The 20,549-nt window shown below is 44.3% G+C and overlaps 1 protein-coding gene across 4 annotated transcripts in view; it reads right to left on the reverse strand.

Moving 5' to 3' along the window:
• DPYD (dihydropyrimidine dehydrogenase) overlaps positions 1-20,549 on the reverse strand; it is a 701,931-nt gene that overhangs the window by 483,563 nt on the left and 197,819 nt on the right. For all 4 annotated transcript variants that reach the window (XM_019479122.2, XM_006265262.4, XM_014599709.3 and 1 more), the window contains one exon: positions 9,457-9,618. In XM_019479122.2, coding sequence (XP_019334667.1) covers positions 9,457-9,618 — 162 coding nt within the window. The remainder of the gene's footprint in view (positions 1-9,456; positions 9,619-20,549) is intronic.

The following is a 20,549-nucleotide window of genomic DNA, read 5'->3' on the forward strand; positions in this document are numbered from 1 at the left end:
TCTTCCAGCTAAACTTTGGCATAGTCAACTTATGAACAGAATTATTCATTTATGGTTTGAATCAATGTTCATTTTCTTCCTACACACTTGAATCCTCTCAGCTCGGTAAACCAGTGATTAAAAAGCTAAAATTTCTGTGTCAAACTTTACCAGCTTTTGTAAATTGACATTGCATTTTAACAAACTGCAAGAAGCAAGAGACAGATAATTGTTTAAAAAAAGAATCATTTATACCTGACAACTCATACAATATGGGAGGGTTTAATGTGGTTATTAATGGATTTCACAGGCTGAAAAGCTTATATTGTACTGTGAAACTAGACTGTGATAACCAAAATGGAATAGGATTTTTTTTATGTCTGCTTTGTTAAATTCACATAGAAGAAAGAATCAGCTTGAACGATACCAAATTTCCATTAAAATTATATGTACTTGTTAGAATGCTAGACAGTAATATAAATTATATAATTTCTATAATCAGCATATTCAAATATGTAAATAATATAGTATGAATACAGAAATATTCTTCAAGTAAATTTACTTTATTTTTAACTATATTGTTGAACAAACATTACCATTAACTGAAATGGTACAGCCTTAGGTCAGCCCCATAATCTGATCAACTGTTTTATTAAATGGTGAAAAAACATAGCATTATTGTAATGCTAAGGTTGAGAAGTCAAGCAATCATGCAGGAAATTCTAGAAGTTAAGGCTGAATGGTCAACCTTAATTCTGCCTTCTTGTGCATAGGACAAATCTGCCTCTTCACAGCACAGCCAGCCTATGTGGCTATATCTTGCCATCTGGAATTCAATGGGAGTTTTGCATATTAAGTCTGTCAGGGTCCACAGCGTGAAAATTGCAAATTGCTTCAGTGCATCTCAAAAGACTTTCACTCATCTTATGGTGAAGTTTCACTACACTATAATTCACCAGGTTAAATATCACTGGGTTCCACTGTGTGAATCCTTTTTGTACGCAGAAATGATTACCTTCCAAGTAAGAGTAAAATGCCACATTACATGCAGCTATCCTCTCCAGTTCTCCTTCTGCTCTGACCCCAGGCAAGATACAAAGTTTACCACTCTTGAAGACCCCTACTCTCCTTCCTGACAGGATACACAGGAAGATTTACTTTGTGTATTAGTGCACTACACTCTCAGGACATACACAAGAAAATAGGATACGGGGAAAGATTAAAGTAGAAGACTACAACTTTAAACTTTTACCTTTAGACAACTGTTCAACAAGGTGCTAGCTATACCCTAGCCTCTAATTCAAAACTGCTAGGCCATATCACTTTTAGAAATATGGTACAGTAGTTCAAAAAGACCATGCTATTTGGACTGAATTCTTCCATACTGGGTGTGTTTCACATGCATTTGATCCAGCGTAAATTTATTCTGGTGTAAACTAATCTGGAGTAAGCGTTTTCGGGGAGGCATCTACACATGCAGGGATAAGGGAGATTTGCTGCTCTTTGCACCCAGTTTCCTGCAGACCTGCAATGGGCCCCTGCTGCCACTGGGGGGAGCTCTAGACTCCCCCTGGGTGCTAGCCCAGGGTCTGGCAGGGAACAAGACCAGGAGACAGCTGTCTCCTAGCCCCAGGGAGCTACCTGCTGCTGGGGCAGAGAAAATGTCCCCCTGCCCCAGCAGCAAGGAGCTCCTGGCTCTGGCTCCCTGATCAGAGGCAGGCATCTTACAAAGAGCTGCAAGGGAGGGACAGGTCCTAGCCCACTACCCCGATCTGCCAGTGGGGCAGTTAGCAGCTAACCAGTGGACTTGGGCAGGGGTTGGGCTCTACCCCACCGTCACAGCTCTTTTCAAGCCCCGTGCCTTGATCACCTGATTGGGGCATGGGGCTGGGACCTGTCCCTGACTACAGTCCTGACTGCATGCAGGCTCAGTGTCTGTCTGTGTGTGCCCATCCCCCTGCTGCAGCCACCTGGAGCCCATGCCCAGGTTGCCCTGCAGCCCTCTGCGCTGCCCCGCATTTTGGGGGGTGGTAAGCCCCATTAGCCCTGGCCTTCCATCGCCTATGCTCACAACCCTTAAAAATCGCAGTGTGGGGCAAATGTTGCGGTTTCCGTGCAGTCCACAAAATCGCGATTTTCTCTGGGCCTTATGTATGACACCCTATGGTACACTTTAAAGGATCTCAAGGTACTCCAGGGTGCTGCAGCACCCTGGTTGAGAATCACTGCTCTAAAGCAATGATGGGGGGTGTCAGGGAGGGTATGACAGGGATGAATCCGTCTAGATATGCCCTGTTCATAGGCTCTCCATTTAAGACTACTCCCATAGCCACTGTCAGAGGCAGAACACTGGCTTAGACAGACCGCGGTCTGACCCAACTGCTACTACTGCAAACATACTCCACTGCATTGCAAACCAGAACCAAATGTTTTTCATTCATTCTCATTAATTTATAGATTAGAAAAACATTTCTAAGCTATTTTAAAAATACATCCTTCAAAAACAAAAAATCTACACAAGGTCAGGAGGAATATAATAATGTGTATGTGGGGGCTGGGAGTAGGGATACAGCTGAAACTATTCAGTTTTCTAGGGTCTATAACATGCATTGGCTTTACCAGCAAAACCTGGAAATCTCTTGTTCGGGAGTTAATTGGCTTGATACCTCCTGAAACTGGTTGCCATCCTTATGTGCGGCCTCCTGAACTCAGTGGTGTTCTCAATTGAAGCTCTAGAAGTGGAATAAATGGTATACACCTCCCTAATCTCTTAGCATGGTTTAAAGAGCTTAAGCTACTTCAAGCCCTTAAAGCAGTTCAGAGGAATGTACAGTTCACATCTCAATTAAATCTACAAAATAAGCCACATTTTAAGCATTGTACTTCAGCCATTTTTTAATTGTCTGAACAGAGTATTTCTTAGTGGAACATATAAAAAGATCCTCCCCATAGGCATAATTCTCAAATGGCTGGCCAACTTTGCTGTAATTTATCTTTGGTCTATGATCAAGAACTTGTTGGAGAAAGTTACGAAAGAGTGGAGATAGAATGAAAGTTATGTCTAAACATTAAGCAATAACAGAGGCTCTGATAATGCTGGAGAGCATAACTGTTTAATTCTTAAAATGTTAAGGCTTCGGTCTTTAAGCACAGCAGCATCCTTCAGAGTGACTGGTGACCTTTTGAGAACACACCCTCCATTTCCTAAATACTGGCTCAAGAAAAGATCAATTCCAGGGGCATTTGAAAAATATCATATGTTAGTAAATAATTTAAGTTTTAAACTTCACCCCTGCATAGTTTATATCCCTGAATCTTAAAACCTGGGCTTATATGTAAACGGAAATAGAAATGCTTTAATAATAAGGTTCTAAAATAGCCCTGTTAAACACCTTTCTTTAAGGATGATGCAAGGCCATGCAGTTACAAGACCAGATGATAGCACTTAGCCAACATGCACTTTAGCAAAGAATAAACCAATACATTTCCTATGTTTAATTATTTTAATATTTTAGTATTTTGTTAGTAGCTCACAAACTGATAATAAATATTTTTCTGTCTAATAAACCCAGTTATTCAAGAGCTGTTTGTACAGGCCTTATACCTTTCCACTGATTTCCATGAGCGACTGTAAGCTAGAGTACATTAAAATCTCATATAAGTAACTTGTTTAGCAGCAATTTAAGTCATAGAACATAAACACTTATCCATAGATTGCTAAACAATTTCTGAAAATGGATTGATCTTTCCTCCCCACCCTCACAGTCCAATCACAAGTAATTAAAGTTCTAATCCTGCAAAAGTGTGTGCATATGAGTAAGCATTGACCAAACTGGGGCCTCAAGCACCATGCAATAAATTACTTTCTGAAAGATTAAATACATACTGGCCATGTTTATATGAGATGCTGACTGCACAGTAGCCCAATACTAATGCACAGTAGCATCACATGGCACAAACTATGATACAACACTAATGCACAGTAGTATTAGGCTACTGTGCAATAGCGTCACAAAAAAAGGCATTCATTGGTGCTACTGCACAGTAATTCAGGTTATTTATACAAATACTGAATGACTGTGCAGTCAGCACCCCGTGTAGATGTGGCCAGTGTGTGTGTGTACTAATATTATAATCTCCAAAACTGCTGCCCAAAACTAACAATCCTCCTTCTGTAAGACAATAAATGAAAGTTATACTATTTTTTCTCCAGATTGGGTAGGTGAAACAGAGTTAAAAAAGCCTGGCCACACTAAAAATCAACAGAACTAGAATATCAACTGCTGGTCCAAGATTTCACCCTGTGTCACATATTACACAGTCTGTAAGAACAGTTTGGCAACAACGTTCCTTTTACTACCTTTCACTTCTGAGGATGGTTAAAGTTTATAAAAATATTCTGTAGACTCTTCCAAAACCTCAAGTGCAATCTATCCGTATTACCTGTAGAGGTCAAAAGTCCCTGAATCCATGCTCTCTGCTGGAACACAACACCATAAACAAAGCATACAAAAGCACTTAGTCTTTTTTAGACTTCAACTCAATTTAAAATTAAGAATGAAAGTGACCCTTACTAATATTAATTACGACTATGAATCTAAATAAAAAATAACAGACACCAAAATTTAATTTCTTTTCTGAAGGGTCTCACATCCTGAGGTTACATAATGATCAAAATAGCAGTCCAGCTGCCTTCTTAACTCTTGAAGTCAGAAAACAGCACTATCAAATCTGGTCACAAGTAACCTCAAACAACATGATTTCTAGGAAAAAAGTGTTCTCTGATCTCCTTTCCCAATTGTTTCTTGCTATAACAAGACAGACAGGAACAAATCCTCAGTGACAGTGTGGAGGATGAGAATTGCTGCAGTATTTTGGCATAGAAAGAATCCGCTTTGAATTTAGTTTACACTGCCTCATTCAAAATAGATGATTGGAAACAGTGAGGGCCTTGTTACATGGTGTTACATGGTAATTTGAGGAGGCTTCTGGAGCTTGTAACTCCTGGATTGGCTGCACACTAACACCTTAACTGACTTAAAGCACTCATTATTTTGCCTAAAGTTAAACCACTCCAAGGAAGCATCATCTCTAATCCACCTAATTTTGCTCCTGTTCCATTAAGGAACTCCAAACAGCTATTCTGCCCAAACTGAAGTACTCCAGCAGTGGCCCCTCCTGAGTCAAGATGAGTGGGGATGTCAGGGTGCAGCAAGGCCAGACACAATGCCTCTTCCCTGCTGCTCCAGCTGGGCAGAACTAGCACCACAACCCTGGAGCACCCAGCAGCTGCAGTGCTCCCTGACCAGATTGTTGCTCTGAACTCCGAAGCCAGACTTGAACTGCAGTGCCTGTGGTGGGTGGCAGGATGATGCTTTCCCCTCCTGCTGACCTGAAGTTTATCTTGTGCCCAGCCCTGTGTCCTGCTGCAGCATATCTCCCACCTGGTGCCTGCAGCCCCAGGACCTGGACACATGCCTCGGCAGGGCTGGGTAGCTGGAACAGATGAGCTTAGCACCTACAGCACAGCAGCCCCAAGCCAATTCCTACTGACACTGCACTCTACCAGGCTGTGCAGACTCCAGCTGCCAGCTCCCCACACCTGGCTCACCCAGAAGTGGCTATGGTTGGCAGGTGCCTGAAGCCCCTGAACCTCCCCATACCAGCCAGGCAGCTCCAGACACAAAGTGTGGGGCTTGGCATTGTCTGTCTAAACTGAGGCTATACAGAGCAGGTGGGGAGGCTGCACTGCTCACAAACACCTCCTAAACCTGGCAGGATTGGAGAGAAAAGGCCCATCCTTATTGGAGAGAAACCACCCCCCCCACGCAAAGCATGTTCCCAGACTGCTAGGCTTTATCAGAGCAAGTGAGCTCCAAGGCTGCAGCACTAGCTTGGCCTAGCAGGAGCAGCAAGCCTGGGGAGCTGGGTACAGGGATGGGACTTCCCACCCTCACCAGGCTTGAAAGGCAGCTGTGAGCAATGCAGCCTCCCACCTGCTCTGTGCAGCCCTAGCTAGGATGGGCAATGCTAGGTCCATGCCCAGAGTTGCCTGGCTACTACGGAGGGTTCAGAGCTTCAGGCACCTGCCACCTGTGGCCACTGCCAGGCAAGCCAGGAGGTGGGGAGCCAGTGGCCAGACCCTACGTAGCCCAGCAGAGTGTGGTGGACAGTTCCTATTGACCCTGTGCTTGGGCTGCCATGCTGCAGCCTCCAAGCTCCACCCTGCTCCAGCCACCTGGCTCCACTGGGGCATGTATCTGGGTTCTGAGGGCCCGATCCTTTTTTTCCTCTGGCGCTCACCCCACTACACCGCCTCCACTAAGGCTGCTGGCCAGCAGGGTGCCACCTAACTTTTGGAAAGAATCAAGTCCCTTGGAGCTCAGGTAGTGCCTACCTGGCTGGCCAGCAGCCCGGACAGGAGCAGTATGGGAGAGCGGGCTCCAGAGAAAAAAAAAGGATTGGGCCCCTCAGAGCTCAAACAATGAGCCAGTCCTGCCCCTAGCTCCTAATCTTAGCCCTACTCACCAGCTTCTAGGGGCAAATCGCAATTGTGCAGGTGAAGGACAGCGAGATGGTTTTTTGCCTTAAGGTGCGACTGCTCCACTAAGCCAAACAACACTAAGCTGATTAAGGCTGATTTGGCTTACAGCATAAGGTGTAACAAGGCCCCGAAAGAGACATTTTAAACTGAACAATAATCATCCAGATTTTGCAGACTCCTTACTAATCGTGTGATAAAAAGTCTAATACATTGCACTTCACTTTTTCTCCTATAATTTGTACCTGAACATTGAGAAAGAGCTAAATTTTACTATACTCCATGGCTTTCATATCCAAACAGCTCTCTATCTATATTTATTGTGACTACATTCTATGTTATATCCATATAACTTGTATTCTAAGAAATAGAAATGTTCAGTGATTTTAAAAAGCAATTGTGCAAGGGAGAGGCATGAAGGGGAAGCAAGACATTAATATAATTTTGACCTACATATATGCAGTAGCAGGTGAAACCTCTATTCAACACACATCATTTTTAATAGTTAGGTTTTTGAATCCATGTTGTTTCCCAGTTGCGCTTGTTACCGTGGTAACTGCATCACAACATACATCCTGGTAAATCACAAATACAAGATGTGTAACAATTTTTTTTCCCCATTTTAACATTTAACTGTCAGGATCCATTTTTTTCTCTGATTTAATTATAACATATTTAAAAGTGAAGCTAGTAGTTATGAAAAGATGTGGATCAGCATAAAGAGAATATACCACATTTGAGTTGCCATTTTTGTGTTATTATAGTACACAAGACAAATATTTTCCAATTAGGGAGTTTTATCTGCAGTATGAACAGATGACCAGTCATTGTTCAGAAACACAAAAGGGCATACATCGTTCTTGCATATTTCCATTTTAAACCACATTCCTGCTTTACTGCAATTTTATCTTTTATCTCAGTCAGCAGAATAGTCTTTCTTTTTATTATAACTTGTATTTTCATTACTTTCTTGTAATACATCAAAGTATAAGTTCCTCAGAATAATTCCATGCAAAAAAAAGTCTAAAATTGGTTTTATGCTGAATGTAGTTTTCAATAAATACGGTTCTCTGGGGCAAACTTGTATACTGTGAATGAGAATAACCATGCAACTTCCATTAGTAACAACACATATTGCATGCCTATATCATGCAACTGATTAAATACTCCTAAGTGAAGCCACACACATAAGTAAGCAGGTTCAGGTCCCATTTATGTTACTGATAACAACTTGAGACTATATTGTGTTGCATTTATTTTTAAATTTCCATCATTTAGAATTAAGTGTTGCGAAATTCCTTTTGGCTGTACACACTTTTATTTTATTTCCAAAAATATCTTATTCTCAAGAATAGTATTTTACTTGCATCTTAAATACCAACGATAGGTCCTGGCTTACATGGGTAATTAAGATGCAAGTGCTAAAAATCAATACTTTTTACAAAGCTGACTTCATTATTGTAGGTACCAACTATGGATATATTTTAAGAGTTATTATAAATAAACAGTATGTAGATAAATTAATATAAAAATTGCCATTCTGAAAAATTTAGGATCAGTAAAATTATCACTGTATTCTGTTAGGACCTCTGATACTAATGCATCACTTTAAACAAACTTAAAACAATGTGATGAGGTCATTTTGGATTTTTTTTTCCTGTCTTGCAGTTTTAGTATCAATCATTATGCCAGCACTACACTTTTTAAATCGATTTCTAAAGATTTTTGAAGAAAAATGGCAGATTTTTAGCAAAATCAATCAAAGCCATAATTCCTGCCTATTAATCATGGCATTAAGACAAAAAAGAGACGCAAATGAAGTTTTAACAGATATTACTTGCATTTGGTTTCTAAACAGTAATATTTCACCATTCTATCTATCATATCCTTGACAAGTGTTTAATCTATTTCTTTAATGTAAGCCTTTCATCTTGCAGTAAATGTTACATTTTTACATACAAGGAGAAGAGCCATTAGAGAAAAAAAGCATATCCCTTTGGTTTCTAAGACTCAGACATTCAACATAAAGCCAGGGTAAACCAAGTTTGGTGTCATTAGCCTAATCACCCAAATGAGTAGAGTAGACCAAAAAAAAATTATGGCTTTACCTTTTGCAGGTTCAACACCAGTGAAATCAAAGTGCGTCAGCTTCTTTTTAGTGGCAGAAGAGAAAAGAGGTTCAAAGCAAAAAGGCAGCTGCACAGGACTCCAAAAGTGCCCCAAGTAGCTTACCAGCAGCTGCATTAAATGAGGCACACAGAGTACCAGGAGTACCTCTGCAGACACAGCCATTGGCCACGGACACTGAAAAGAGTGGCATGAGACCTCTGAACTGTAGTACAGAAGAAGCCTGATTGAGGGAAAGAGGATTCCTCCCCTTACCCTATATTTGGTTTGTGGCCTTGTCTCAGGTTTTGTGGTGACCAGAATTTCACCCTTTTCTTATAAACATCATCTGCAAAGGGGCTATTTTATATGACATTACGGCTGAACGGCAAAAAATATACAGAAATATGTAATTTTAATACCAGCGCGCATTCAGAGGGCCACATACTCTCCCTTTTTGTCCAAAACTCATGCATTTGGCACAGTGTCTCAATGGCCTCTGCAAAAGCTAATAAAATGAAGCAGCTTCTGCAGCCCTTTTTTCCTTCCTGTGCAGAAAAGCATGCAATCATCACAAGTTTGCTACCAACTGCAAGCCCCTTCCCCTCTCCTCCAACTTCCAATCTCCTGATGAAGGGTACCTGAATAAAGCTGTGCAAATAATGGATGTTTGGTGCAGAAACTAAAAACTGAAGAGTTTTACAAATTTGGTTCATATTTACCTAACATTAACTTCTCTTATTCAGTAAAATTTAAAAAATAATAAATAATAATAAAAAGTCAGACAGGCAATTTTTGGTTCATATGTATAAATATCAGCTGCTACATACCTCAGTAGCAAACTGCTGCAGTCCACCAATATTAATTGGTCCCTCCTCTGTGGCATACAGATTGCAACCACCTACGCAAAGATCTGAAGTTGGACATACCATTCCACATGTCAGGCCAAGTGGATTGTCAGAAAAAATCATTTTGGCAGCTCCATAATAGTTCTGCATGAAAACAAAAATCAGTAATAATGTTATATATAACAGAAGTGGAGAGTCAAGAAAGGACATTGCTCTGGTACAGGACCAGTTCACATCAAGATGCTAAATAATTTGATGGCATTTAAATATACAAGCTTGTCATATATACATACTAACAAATATTATTTCAAAGGAATTGGTAATGAAGTCAAAAAGGTATGTCACAATGTCAAGCTATGACTCTTCTATTAACAAAAATATTCTAATTTTTTTTTTTACAATAAATCTCAGATATTGTACTAGGATTGTGTGAAGGGCATTTTCTACATAGTTAAAAAAAAACTAGGTTTCATTATGTTAGTCATTTAGTTTAGTTTGGTATTTATGAGGTAAATGAGAATTTGTTCCCATTTTTGTTTTTCCCCAGGATTATTGAGGGTTTTTTTTATAACTTCAACTTTTAGTTAATAGAAAGAATGACAACAATAATACCCTTTGAAACATTTATAGATGTATTAAAACAGTCATTGACATAACTTATCACTGTGATCTTACAAGTTGGTGCACTGAATCTCTGCCACAGTCCTATTTCTACACAACACACTGGTAAATTTGTGATCTTCTAAAGCAACAGTTGTCAACCGGGGATAGGTATACCCCTGGGGGGACGGGGGGACTTGGAAAGGCCCTAGTGGGTGTGCGCAGGGATGGAGCACCGCCGCCTCCCAGGAGTCAGGGCCAGGTTGGGGCAAGGGCAGTGGCTCCCCTCTGTCAGCTGCACAGGCATTGCCCGGCTGGACGCTGGAGGTAGGGGAGAGCTCTACACAGTGGTCACTGCCACCACCACCCCACGTCTGCCCACGTGCCACCCCCTCACTCCACATCCAGCCACCTTATTAAAAAAAGGTTGAAAACCCCTGCTCTAAAGTGTAGTCAGAGGGCCACTTACTGAGTTTTGGCAAGCCATCGAGGGCCACATGATAGGTAGCCAGGGGCAGATAAGTATTAATTTTCTAAATTTTTCTATCCCGCAGGCCGGAAAGAATGGCCTGGCAAGCCACATCCGGCCCCCGGGCCGCATTTTGCCCACCTCTGATTTAGATGGTCTGTAATGTTTCTCATAACTGTGCATTACTGACATATGTTCATAACTGTGCATTACTGACATATGAAAAGGTAAGAGGGGAGCAAGAAGTGTGGGGGAGAGAGGAGGGATGGAAGGAAGAAGACTGGACAAGGAATCTCCTTGCAAAAGTGAAGCAGGTGGACTGGGAACAAAGCAAAGAACTTAAAGTTTCCACCACGATCCGCTGGCTGGGGAATTGGCTCTGTGGTCAGACTCAGATGGTGGTGGTTGGGGAATTGGCTCCGTGGTTGGATGTAGAGGGTGGTGGTTGATGGAAGTCAATCATCATGGTGCCCTGTGACCAGTGGGGTCCCCCAAGGCTCTGACCTTGGACCTATATTGTTCAACATCTTCATTAATGATGTGGACATTGGAGTCAGAAGCAGACTGGCCAAGTTCGTCGATGATACCAAACTCTGGGGTAAAGCATCCACACCTGAGGGCTGGAGGGCAATCCAGACTGACTTTGACAGGCTCAGGAAATGGGCAGACAAGAACCTGATAGTGTTTAACAGCGATAAATGCAAGGTTCTCCACCTTGGGAGGAAAAGCCTGCAGCATCCTTATAGGCTTGGCAGTGCTACACGGGCTAGCACTACATATGAAAGGGACTTGGGAGTCATGATTGACCACAAGATGAATATGAGCCTTCAGTGTGATGCTGCAGCTAGTAAAGCAAGCAAAACACTGGCTTGCATCCATAGATGCTTCTCAAGCAAATCCCAGGATGTCATACTCCCATTGTACTTGGCCTTGGTGAGGCCACAGCTAGAGTACTGCATCCAGTTTGGGGCTCCACAATTCAAAAAGGATGTGAACAAGCTTCAGAGAGTCCAGAGAAGAGCCATGCACATGATCAGAGGTCCGGAAAACAGAACTTACAACAGCAAGCTGAGAGCCATGGGGATCTTCAGCCTGGAAAAGTGCAGGCTCAGGGGTGATCTGTTGGCCACCTACAAGTTTATTAGGGGTGTTCACCAGGATCTGGGGGAATGATTGTTCACCAGAGCATCCCAAGGGATGACGAGGTCGAACAGTTATAAACTGCTGCAAGACTGTTTCAGGCTGGACATAAGGAAGAATTTCTTTACTGTCCGAGCCCCCAAGGTCTGGAATAGCCTACCATCAGAGGTGGTTCAAGCACCTACACTGAATGCCTTCAAGATAAATTTGGAAGCTTATCTTGCTGGGATCCTATGACCCCAGCTGACTTCCTGCCCCTCAGACAGGGGTCTGGATTCAATGATCTTCCAAGGTCCCTTCCAGCCCTAACGTCTATGAAATCTATGAAATTTTAACACAGCACAGGGTAAGTTGCTCTACAGCAACACATAAAATGAATAAAAACAATATTTTAGGTATATGAATTAGTAGAAGTCATAGCAGGGAGTTAGGCAACTTGCAGGTCTGAACAAATTTCATTTTAGCACTCATTATTTTAGAGACTCTTTGCTGAAAACTAGCAAAGTTACTTAATAGTCAGTGAAGTACTAATTGTAAACTACAAACATTTTTGACAAGAAAGAAGAAAAAAGCTTTAATAAAAAGGTAGGCAATTTTGTGGTTTTGTGATGGCTTTATTCCTATTTTCCTCTTTGTTATTCTATTTTTTTAGAAAATGGATATCATATTATTTGAAAGAATACATTTTTCTAAACTTGACAAAATGGGAAGACTATGTTTTAATTTTAATATAGTGTTCTATGAACCTGTAAGTAATAGTGGTACCAAACTGCAGTAATAAGATACTTTGTGTATGCAAGAAGGGTTTAATCAAACACTTATGAACATTTGTGTAACTAAATCTGAAAGTGGCATCCCTTAAAATCATGCTAATTTTAACTTAGATAAAGAATTATCTCAGAATTGGCTGCCTTTCCTAGGACCTTCCTACACTAACTATATTAAATAGCTTTTCTATTGAAAATACTGATGTTACCCAAATACCTACTAATATTCATTCCAACTTCCAAAGAAACTAATTGGAATCTTAACCATGTTGATGTTACATAATGCTAATAGCAATTACTGTTATGTTACCAAGGCCAAAATGCAATAGCCACATCAAATAAGAAGCAAGCATGACACAGCAAGGTGATAGATAAATAGTATGTATTAAGAAGAGGCCCAGGACTGAGAAAAGCCACGACTGACAGAAGACGTATTTTAATAACATTATATGGTTACTCATAGGCTATTGAATAGCATAATAAAGAAATAGTTTCCTTGTTTGTAGCATTTTTAAATGCACACAAAAAATATGACTCAGCTATCTGGTTTCTTGTAGACGTCAGAGATGAAGCAGGCTGGTACTCAAATGCTTTTGAATTTTTTAATAAAATAAATGTCTGCTCATGTCTTTGTTTATAAAATCCCTTTTCCTGGGCACTTCCACAGAAAGAAATTAATCTAACTGGATAGGTTGTTTTGTGGGGTTTTTTCCATCAAAATGTCAATAAATACTATACTAGTAACACAGAAAACAGACACAAGCCTTAAACAGACATCAATAATCAGTAGAAAACTGGCAAAGGAGGATCTCTTCATGTATCGCTTGGAAGTATTACATAATTTGCATGCAAATGAGAATGTTTTTTTACGTGAAAAAAGCTATTAAAACATGTAGGATCGATACTGTGAAACTAGAAGAAATTGCATTTACTATCAGGAAATGCTTATGGCATCTATTCTTTCATCCAATTTACACACACTTTATATTAATTCCACAAAGATCATGACTTTGTGATAATGTAGTTTTCTCAAATTCAACAAAGCACCTGAATGTTTGTGTTCTATGTCCAAAGAACAAAAACATTAACTTACCTAGGATGTGAGGATAGAGAAGGGAAAAAAAGCAGAGGTAGACAAGACAAGAAAAGCAATTAATTTTTCTCATTATGGTACAATTTGTAAAAACTCATATAGCTATAAAAAATATAGGAAAATTACTTACTTTCATCTACCCTCTACCCATATCTACGTTTTTGTTAGAGTTTTGAAAACAAACCAAAATGCATTAGGTTAACTGTTGTTTTAAACAGTGGCCAAAGAGTGGCAACTGAAAAATCTGCATTGAAGCAGAAGTATCAGAGCTTATACATGAAATCTATGCACATTATTTCATATTTGAAAAAAAAAAAAAAAAGAAAACCTCATCCTCCCCCACCAAAATATCTTCCACCATAGAAAAAACAAAACATAACAGCAACATGCCAAATCGCATATATTCTATATTATAATGCTGATGATTTTTAATCAATTCAGAAATCTTTCAAATCATTTGACTTATGTCATCATAACAGGACTGTAATTTCACACAGTGTCACTATCTTTTTATGAAAAAGAATGGAAAGAATATCTTGTACTGTCATTTTGTTCTTTGTAGTCTAGAAAGTGAGAGATTCCTTAATTGACATAGTGTCACTGCAAGAGTCTATTCTACATAATTATACTATGGCAACTGAAACCAGCTGTCAGCCATTCCATTACACTAAGTACAAATAGACATCTCAAGAAAAGTCACCGTTTCAAGTACATCAATTTAACACCATTACTACTCTTTCTTTTAAATGTTTTTGTACTTAGTGACCTGAAAAATACAGAGATTAACAGGAAAAGCTGAATAAAACAGTACGTTAAAAAATTTAGGGGCCCACGTACTGCTTAAGGATTCATTTTCAATGCATATCTGTATGTAATTATTATGCAATTATCAAGCAACTTACTAACTTTTACAATCGACTCCTTTTATTAGCAGTATCACATTTATATTACTGTATGTCTGAACTCTGACATGATTTCTACTCTGTTCCTGATAGCATGTAGCTGTCCTTTGTGATGTTATTCAAGTAATTTTGGCATAAGAAGCTGTTATATTCCTTTCCATTCCCCTAGCCAATCACAGCCCTATCTCTTTCCCTTCCAAAAATGCTAGTGCTCCTGCAGTTTCCTGTCTACCATCTTTCTGCACATCTTTTGCTCCTCTCCCCTCCACATTCTACTCCCCTCCCACGTATTTCTCTTCTCTTTCCCTTATCAGCATTCTACACATGCTTGTATTGTATATTAGATATAGATACAAGATACTGTATATTATAGACATACAAAATATCTTTCAGGCCCCTCAGTCTCCTGAACCTCATCTTCTTTTTTCCTCAATCCCTCCTACCCTCCGCCCCATATTCTAATCTTGCTGTCCCTCCTTTGCACCTCATTTCACTTTTCCTTTAGCTGCTTCCTAAACCCTCCCCCCCCCCCAAAGCCTCCCTCTTGTATACCACATCCCCCAGCACTCTCCCAATCCCTTCCTGGACTCCCTGCCTGCCACATTCCTCCAAGTCTGCACACGTTCCTGCCAAGATAACAAAGTGCAAACAGCTTTCAAGAGGGTAGATTAGATAAAGTATCACTGAAAAATATAGAAGCTGGTAGCCATCTTTGTCACCAGAAGACCTACTTCCACTTTGGGAAAGGATGGCCACCTTGATTTAGAGCAATTTCATTTCATTACATTCAAAATAATGGGAGATGGTGGTTCTTTTGAATAAGGTAAAGTTTGCAGAGTTGATGGCAGGAATCATGTCATCATGAAAAAGATTAATAAAAGCCACAAAACGATGTAAGATTTGAAATAAAAATCAAGAGCTAGCAACACTGGGCTGCAGTGATTCTAAGTGTGACTTCAACTTTGATATCATTTTAGAAGAATTTTTTATTTTTTTTTACCTGTATACAACAATTCTGCCTCCTCAGACTATAAACAGAAGGAGTTGCTTATTAGGGCTTTCCAAAGCTTCAGGCCCTGATTCAATTCAGCACAGATTTGGCCTGATTCAGTGGCCAAATCTCTGAATCTGAATCAAAATAGAAACCCTTTAATCTCTGCCAATTGAATCAGAACACTTTGAATCAGTTAGGCTCGAGAGCGGCGAGAGATGTGCAGGTGAAAGCCCGCTGCGCCCCCGCTCCCCCGAAGCCCCCCAGAAACCCTCCAGCAGCCACGGAGCCCCCGCCGACCCCCAGCACAGCCGGAGGTAAGCGGGGCCCGTGGAGAGAGGGGGCTAACCCCTTAGTGAGTGGGAGGAGGCGGCTGAGTGGAGCCGGGCCGGGTCAAGCCCCACCCAGACCCGTACTTGGCCCAGCCCCCCAGGGAGAGAGAGAGGTGGGGGGGTACTCACCTGTCCCCCTCCAGTAGGGCAGGGTCCCCCAAATCCCGGGCAGGGTCCCCTTTTTGCCCAAAAAGCAGCTTCCTCGATGGCAGGCCCACTGCGCATGCGCGCAGTTTAAAAGGGCCCGCCGACAGGGAAAAGCCCCAGTTAGGCTCGGGAGCAACGAGAGACGTGCAGGTGAAAGTCTGCTGCGCCCCCACTCCCCCGAAGCCCCCCAGAAACCCTCCAGCAGCTGCGGAGCCCCCCACCGACCCCCAGCACAGCTGGAGGTAAGTGGGGCCCATGGAAAGAGGGGACTAACCCCTTAGTGAGTGGGAGGAGGTGGCTGAGTGGAGCCGGGCCAGGTCAAGCCCTGCCCAGGCCCCTACTTCGCCCAGCCCCCCAGGGAGCCAAGCGACCGGAGCTGCGTGAACAGGCTGTGCAAACAGGCACTCTTCTCTGCACGGCGCGTGAGTTAGCGCGGAGTTCGCACGGGAGGGCCCCGGACCCTGTCAGCGCACCCCCCAGGGTAGACAGTCCCAGCCGTAGCCAGCCTACCAGAGGCATGCCACGGATGGGCAAGCGCTGCGCCCCAAGGGTCCCCTCAGGCTCCGCGGCCCCCCCCTCTGGCACCTCAGAGACGGCCACCCAGATGGAGCCCCTGGTTCCAGCCTCCACGCAGACAGAGCCCCTGGCTCTCGGCTGTGGGGGCTGCCTGTCCCTTTTTCAGGCTCTGGGGCCTGGGAGCATGGTTACCTCCCCTTGTGGGGTCTGCTCCCTTTTGGGGTCTCTGGCGCACCAGCTGGAGGAGCTCCAGGCCGCAGTCCAGAGACTGCGTGCCATCAGGGACTGCGAACAGGAGATGGGCCTGGCAGTAGGAGTCTTTCTCCCCCGGGAGGCGGAGGGTAGACCACAGTCTCCCTCCAGGCCAAAGGAGGACTCCAGGACCTCCCACTCTGTCCAGCCAGGGGAATGGACCAAGGTGGTCAAGGGCCCTAAGGCCCACTGCACCAAGGCCCCTGCCCTGCCAGAGCTGAGCAACAGGTACGCACCTCTTGCCGCTCCAGAAGAGCCTCCTGAGTTGCCGGCTCCCACAGGCAACATGGGCCCAACTGCAGCTACCGCCCCTGCTCTCCCCAAGACAAAACGTAAGGTGTTTGTTGTGGGAGACTCCCTCCTGAGGGGGACTGAGGGGGCAATCTGCCACCCCGACCCCTTAGCCCAGGAAGTCTGCTGCTTCCCGGGGGCCCACATCCGGGACATTACGGAGAGGATCCCAAAGCTCCTCCAACCCACAGACCACTATCCCATGCTCCTTATTCATGTGGGCACCAATGACACGGCTCGGAGCGCTCCCAGCCGGGTCATGAGGTGCTACAGGGATTTGGGAGTGGGGCTAAAGGGTCTGGGGGCACAGGTGGTGTTCTCGTCAATCCTCCCAGTCTTGGGCTATGGGCAGAGGAGGGAGAGGAGGATCCACGTGGTCAACCAAAGACTGTGGCGCTGGTGTCGTCAGGAAGGCTTTGGCTTTCATGACCACAGCCCGCTCTTTGGTGAGAGAGGCAGCGAGCTGCTGGGAAGAGATGGCCTCCACCTCTCTCCCCTAGGGAGGAGGCTCTTCTCAGCCAGACTGGCTGACCTGCTCCACCGGGCTTTAAACTAAGCCCACTGGGGGACGGGGGGACTACCGCCACTGCTGGCCCACTGAGCAATCCTTGCAAAGCCAGCAGTTCAAGGCACTAAAGGGAGCCCAACCCTGCCCCAGCCCTGGTAAAATCTGTGGGCAAGGAAGAAGCCCCCCAGGGGACACTTGCCTGCCTCTTCACAAATGCCAGGAGCTTGGGGAATAAGCAGGAGGAGCTCATCCTCCTGCTCAATGCAAATAATTATGATGTCATAGGGATAATGGAGACCTGGTGGGACTCCACCCATAACTGGACCACGGGGATAGATGGCTATACCCTGTACAGGAGGGATCGTGTAGATAAAAGGGGCAGGGGTGTAGCTCTCTATGTTAAGGAAAGCTACACGTCCTTGCAAGCCGATATTGGCAACCAGGATGGACGACTGGAGACCCTCTGGGTTAAAATCCATGGGGAACACGGCACAGGGGACACAATGGTGGGAGTCTACTACAGACCTCCCACCCAAAGTCCTGAGCTTGACCAGGAGTTTGCCCGGGGACTGGCTGAGGCAGCATGCTCCAGGACCATGGTTGTCATGGGTGACTTCAATTACCCAGACATCTCATGGGAGGATCGCTCAGCAAAATCTGAGCAGTCGCAAAGCTTCCTCTCGTGCGTGGATGACCTCTACCTGAATCAAGAAGTCTATGGGCCAATGAGAGGCAAAGCGCTGCTCGACCTGGTACTGGCTACTGGGGATGACCTAGTCGGTGAACTAGTGATCGATGGGAAGCTGGGTGACAGCGACCATGAGCTGATCACCTTCACCATCCGCCGAAAAGCTGGCAAGTCAGTCAGCAACGCGGAAGTCCTTGACTTCAGGAAAGCCGACTTTGAAAAGCTCAGTAGGCTTGTCAGTGAGGCCCTAAGGGACCATGACCACAGGGAGAGGGGAGTTCAAGAAGAGTGGTTGCTCCTCAAGGGAGCGATCCTCATTGCACAAACTAAGTCTATTCCATCTCGGAGGAAAGGCAGCAAGAGGGCACAGCAGCCCCCCTGGCTCTCCAGGGACCTAGCAGACCTCCTGAGGATAAAAAGAAAGGCCTACAAAGGATGGAGGATGGGAGTCACCTCCAAGGAGGATTATTCTGCACTGGTCCGGTCCTGTAAGGAGCATACCAGGAAAGCCAAGGCTGCAACTGAACTCCAACTAGCTTTGAGCATCAAGGACAATACAAAGTCCTTTTTCAGATATGTGGGGAGCTGGAGGAAAAGCAGGGGCAACGTTGGACCCCTGCTGAACCAGATGGGGCAACTGACAACTGAAGCCCAGGAAAAAGCCAACCTATTAAATAGGTACTTTGCGTCAGTATTTCATCAGTCCTGTGGGACGTCCATGCCCGCTACAGGACAGGGAAGTCCGGGTGAGGGTGATCCCCTGCCCTCCATTAATGCTGACTTCGTGAAGGAACATCTTGAGAAGCTGGATACCTTCAAGTCAGTTGGCCCTGGCAATCTACACCCCAGGGTACTCAAGGAGCTGGCGAGCATCATAGCCCAGCCTCTAGCACGGATCTTTGAAAACTCTTGGCGCTCTGGTGTAGTGCCCGAAGACTGGAAGAAGGCCAATGTGGTGCCTATCTTCAAGAAAGGGAGGAAAGTGGATCCGGCTAACTATAGGCCCATTAGCCTGACTTCTACCCCGGGGAAGGTCTTAGAAAAGTTAATTAAAGAGGCCATCCTTAATGGACTGGCTGAAGCCAACATCTTAAGGGATAGCCAGCATGGGTTTGTTGCGGGTAGGTCTTGCTTGACCAATCTCATTTCCTTCTACGACCAGGTGACCTATCACCTGGACAAGGGAGAAGAGATTGATGTCATATATCTTGACTTCAAAAAAGCCTTCGATCTGGTTTCCCATGATCACCTCTTGGTGAAACTGGCCAATTGTCGCCTTGGGTCCTCCACGATCCACTGGCTGGAAAATTGGCTCCGTGGTTGGACCCAGAGGGTAGTAATTGATGGAAGTCACTCATCATGGTGTCCTGTGACCAGTGGGGTCCCCCAAGGCTCTGTCCTTGGACCCATACTGTTCAACATCTTCGTTAATGATGCGGACACTGGAGTCAGAAGCGGACTGGCCAAGTTCGCCGATGACACCAAACTTTGGGGCAAAGCATCCACACCAGAAGACAGGCGGGTGATCCAGGCTGACCTGGACAGGCTCAGCAAGTGGGTGGATGAGAATCTGATGGTGTTCAACGCCAATAAATGCAAGGTTCTCCACCTTGGGAAGAAAAACCCGCAGCATCCTTATAGGCTCGGCAGTGCTACGCTGGCTAGCACTAAGGAAGAAAGAGACTTGGGGGTCATCATTGACCACAAGATGAACATGAGCCTGCAGTGCGATGCTGCAGCTAGTAAAGTGACCAAAACACTGGCTTGCATCCATAGATGCTTCTCAAGCAAATTCCGAGATGTCATTCTCCCCTTGTACTCGGCCTTGGTGAGGCCGCAGCTGGAGTACTGCGTCCAGTTTTGGGCTCCACAATTCAAAAAGGATGTGGAGAAGCTTGAGAGAGTCCAGAGAAGAGCCACACGCATGATCAGAGGTCAGGGAATCAGACCCTACGATGACAGGCTGAGAGCCCTGGAGCTCTTTAGCCTGGAAAAGCGCAGGCTCAGGGGTGATCTGATGGCCACCTATAAGTTTATCAGGGATGACCACCAGTATCTGGGGGAACGTTTGTTCACCAGAGCGCCCCAAGGGATGACGACTAGGTCGAACGGTCATAAACTACTACAAGACCGTTTCAGGCTGGACATAAGAAAGAATTTCTTTACTGTCCGAGCCCCCAAGGTCTGGAACAGCCTGCCACCGGAGTTGGTTCAAGCGCCTACATTGAACACCTTCACGAGCAAACTGGATGCTTATCTTGCTGGGATCCTATGACCCCAGCTGACTTCCTGCCCTTTGGGCAGGGGGCTGGACTCGATGATCTTCCGAGGTCCCTTCCAGCCCTAATGTCTATGAAATCTATGAAATCTATTAATCGA

This window comes from Alligator mississippiensis, chromosome 5 (genome assembly GCF_030867095.1).
Source record: "Alligator mississippiensis isolate rAllMis1 chromosome 5, rAllMis1, whole genome shotgun sequence".
In the NCBI taxonomy this organism is placed as follows: Eukaryota; Metazoa; Chordata; order Crocodylia; family Alligatoridae; genus Alligator; species Alligator mississippiensis.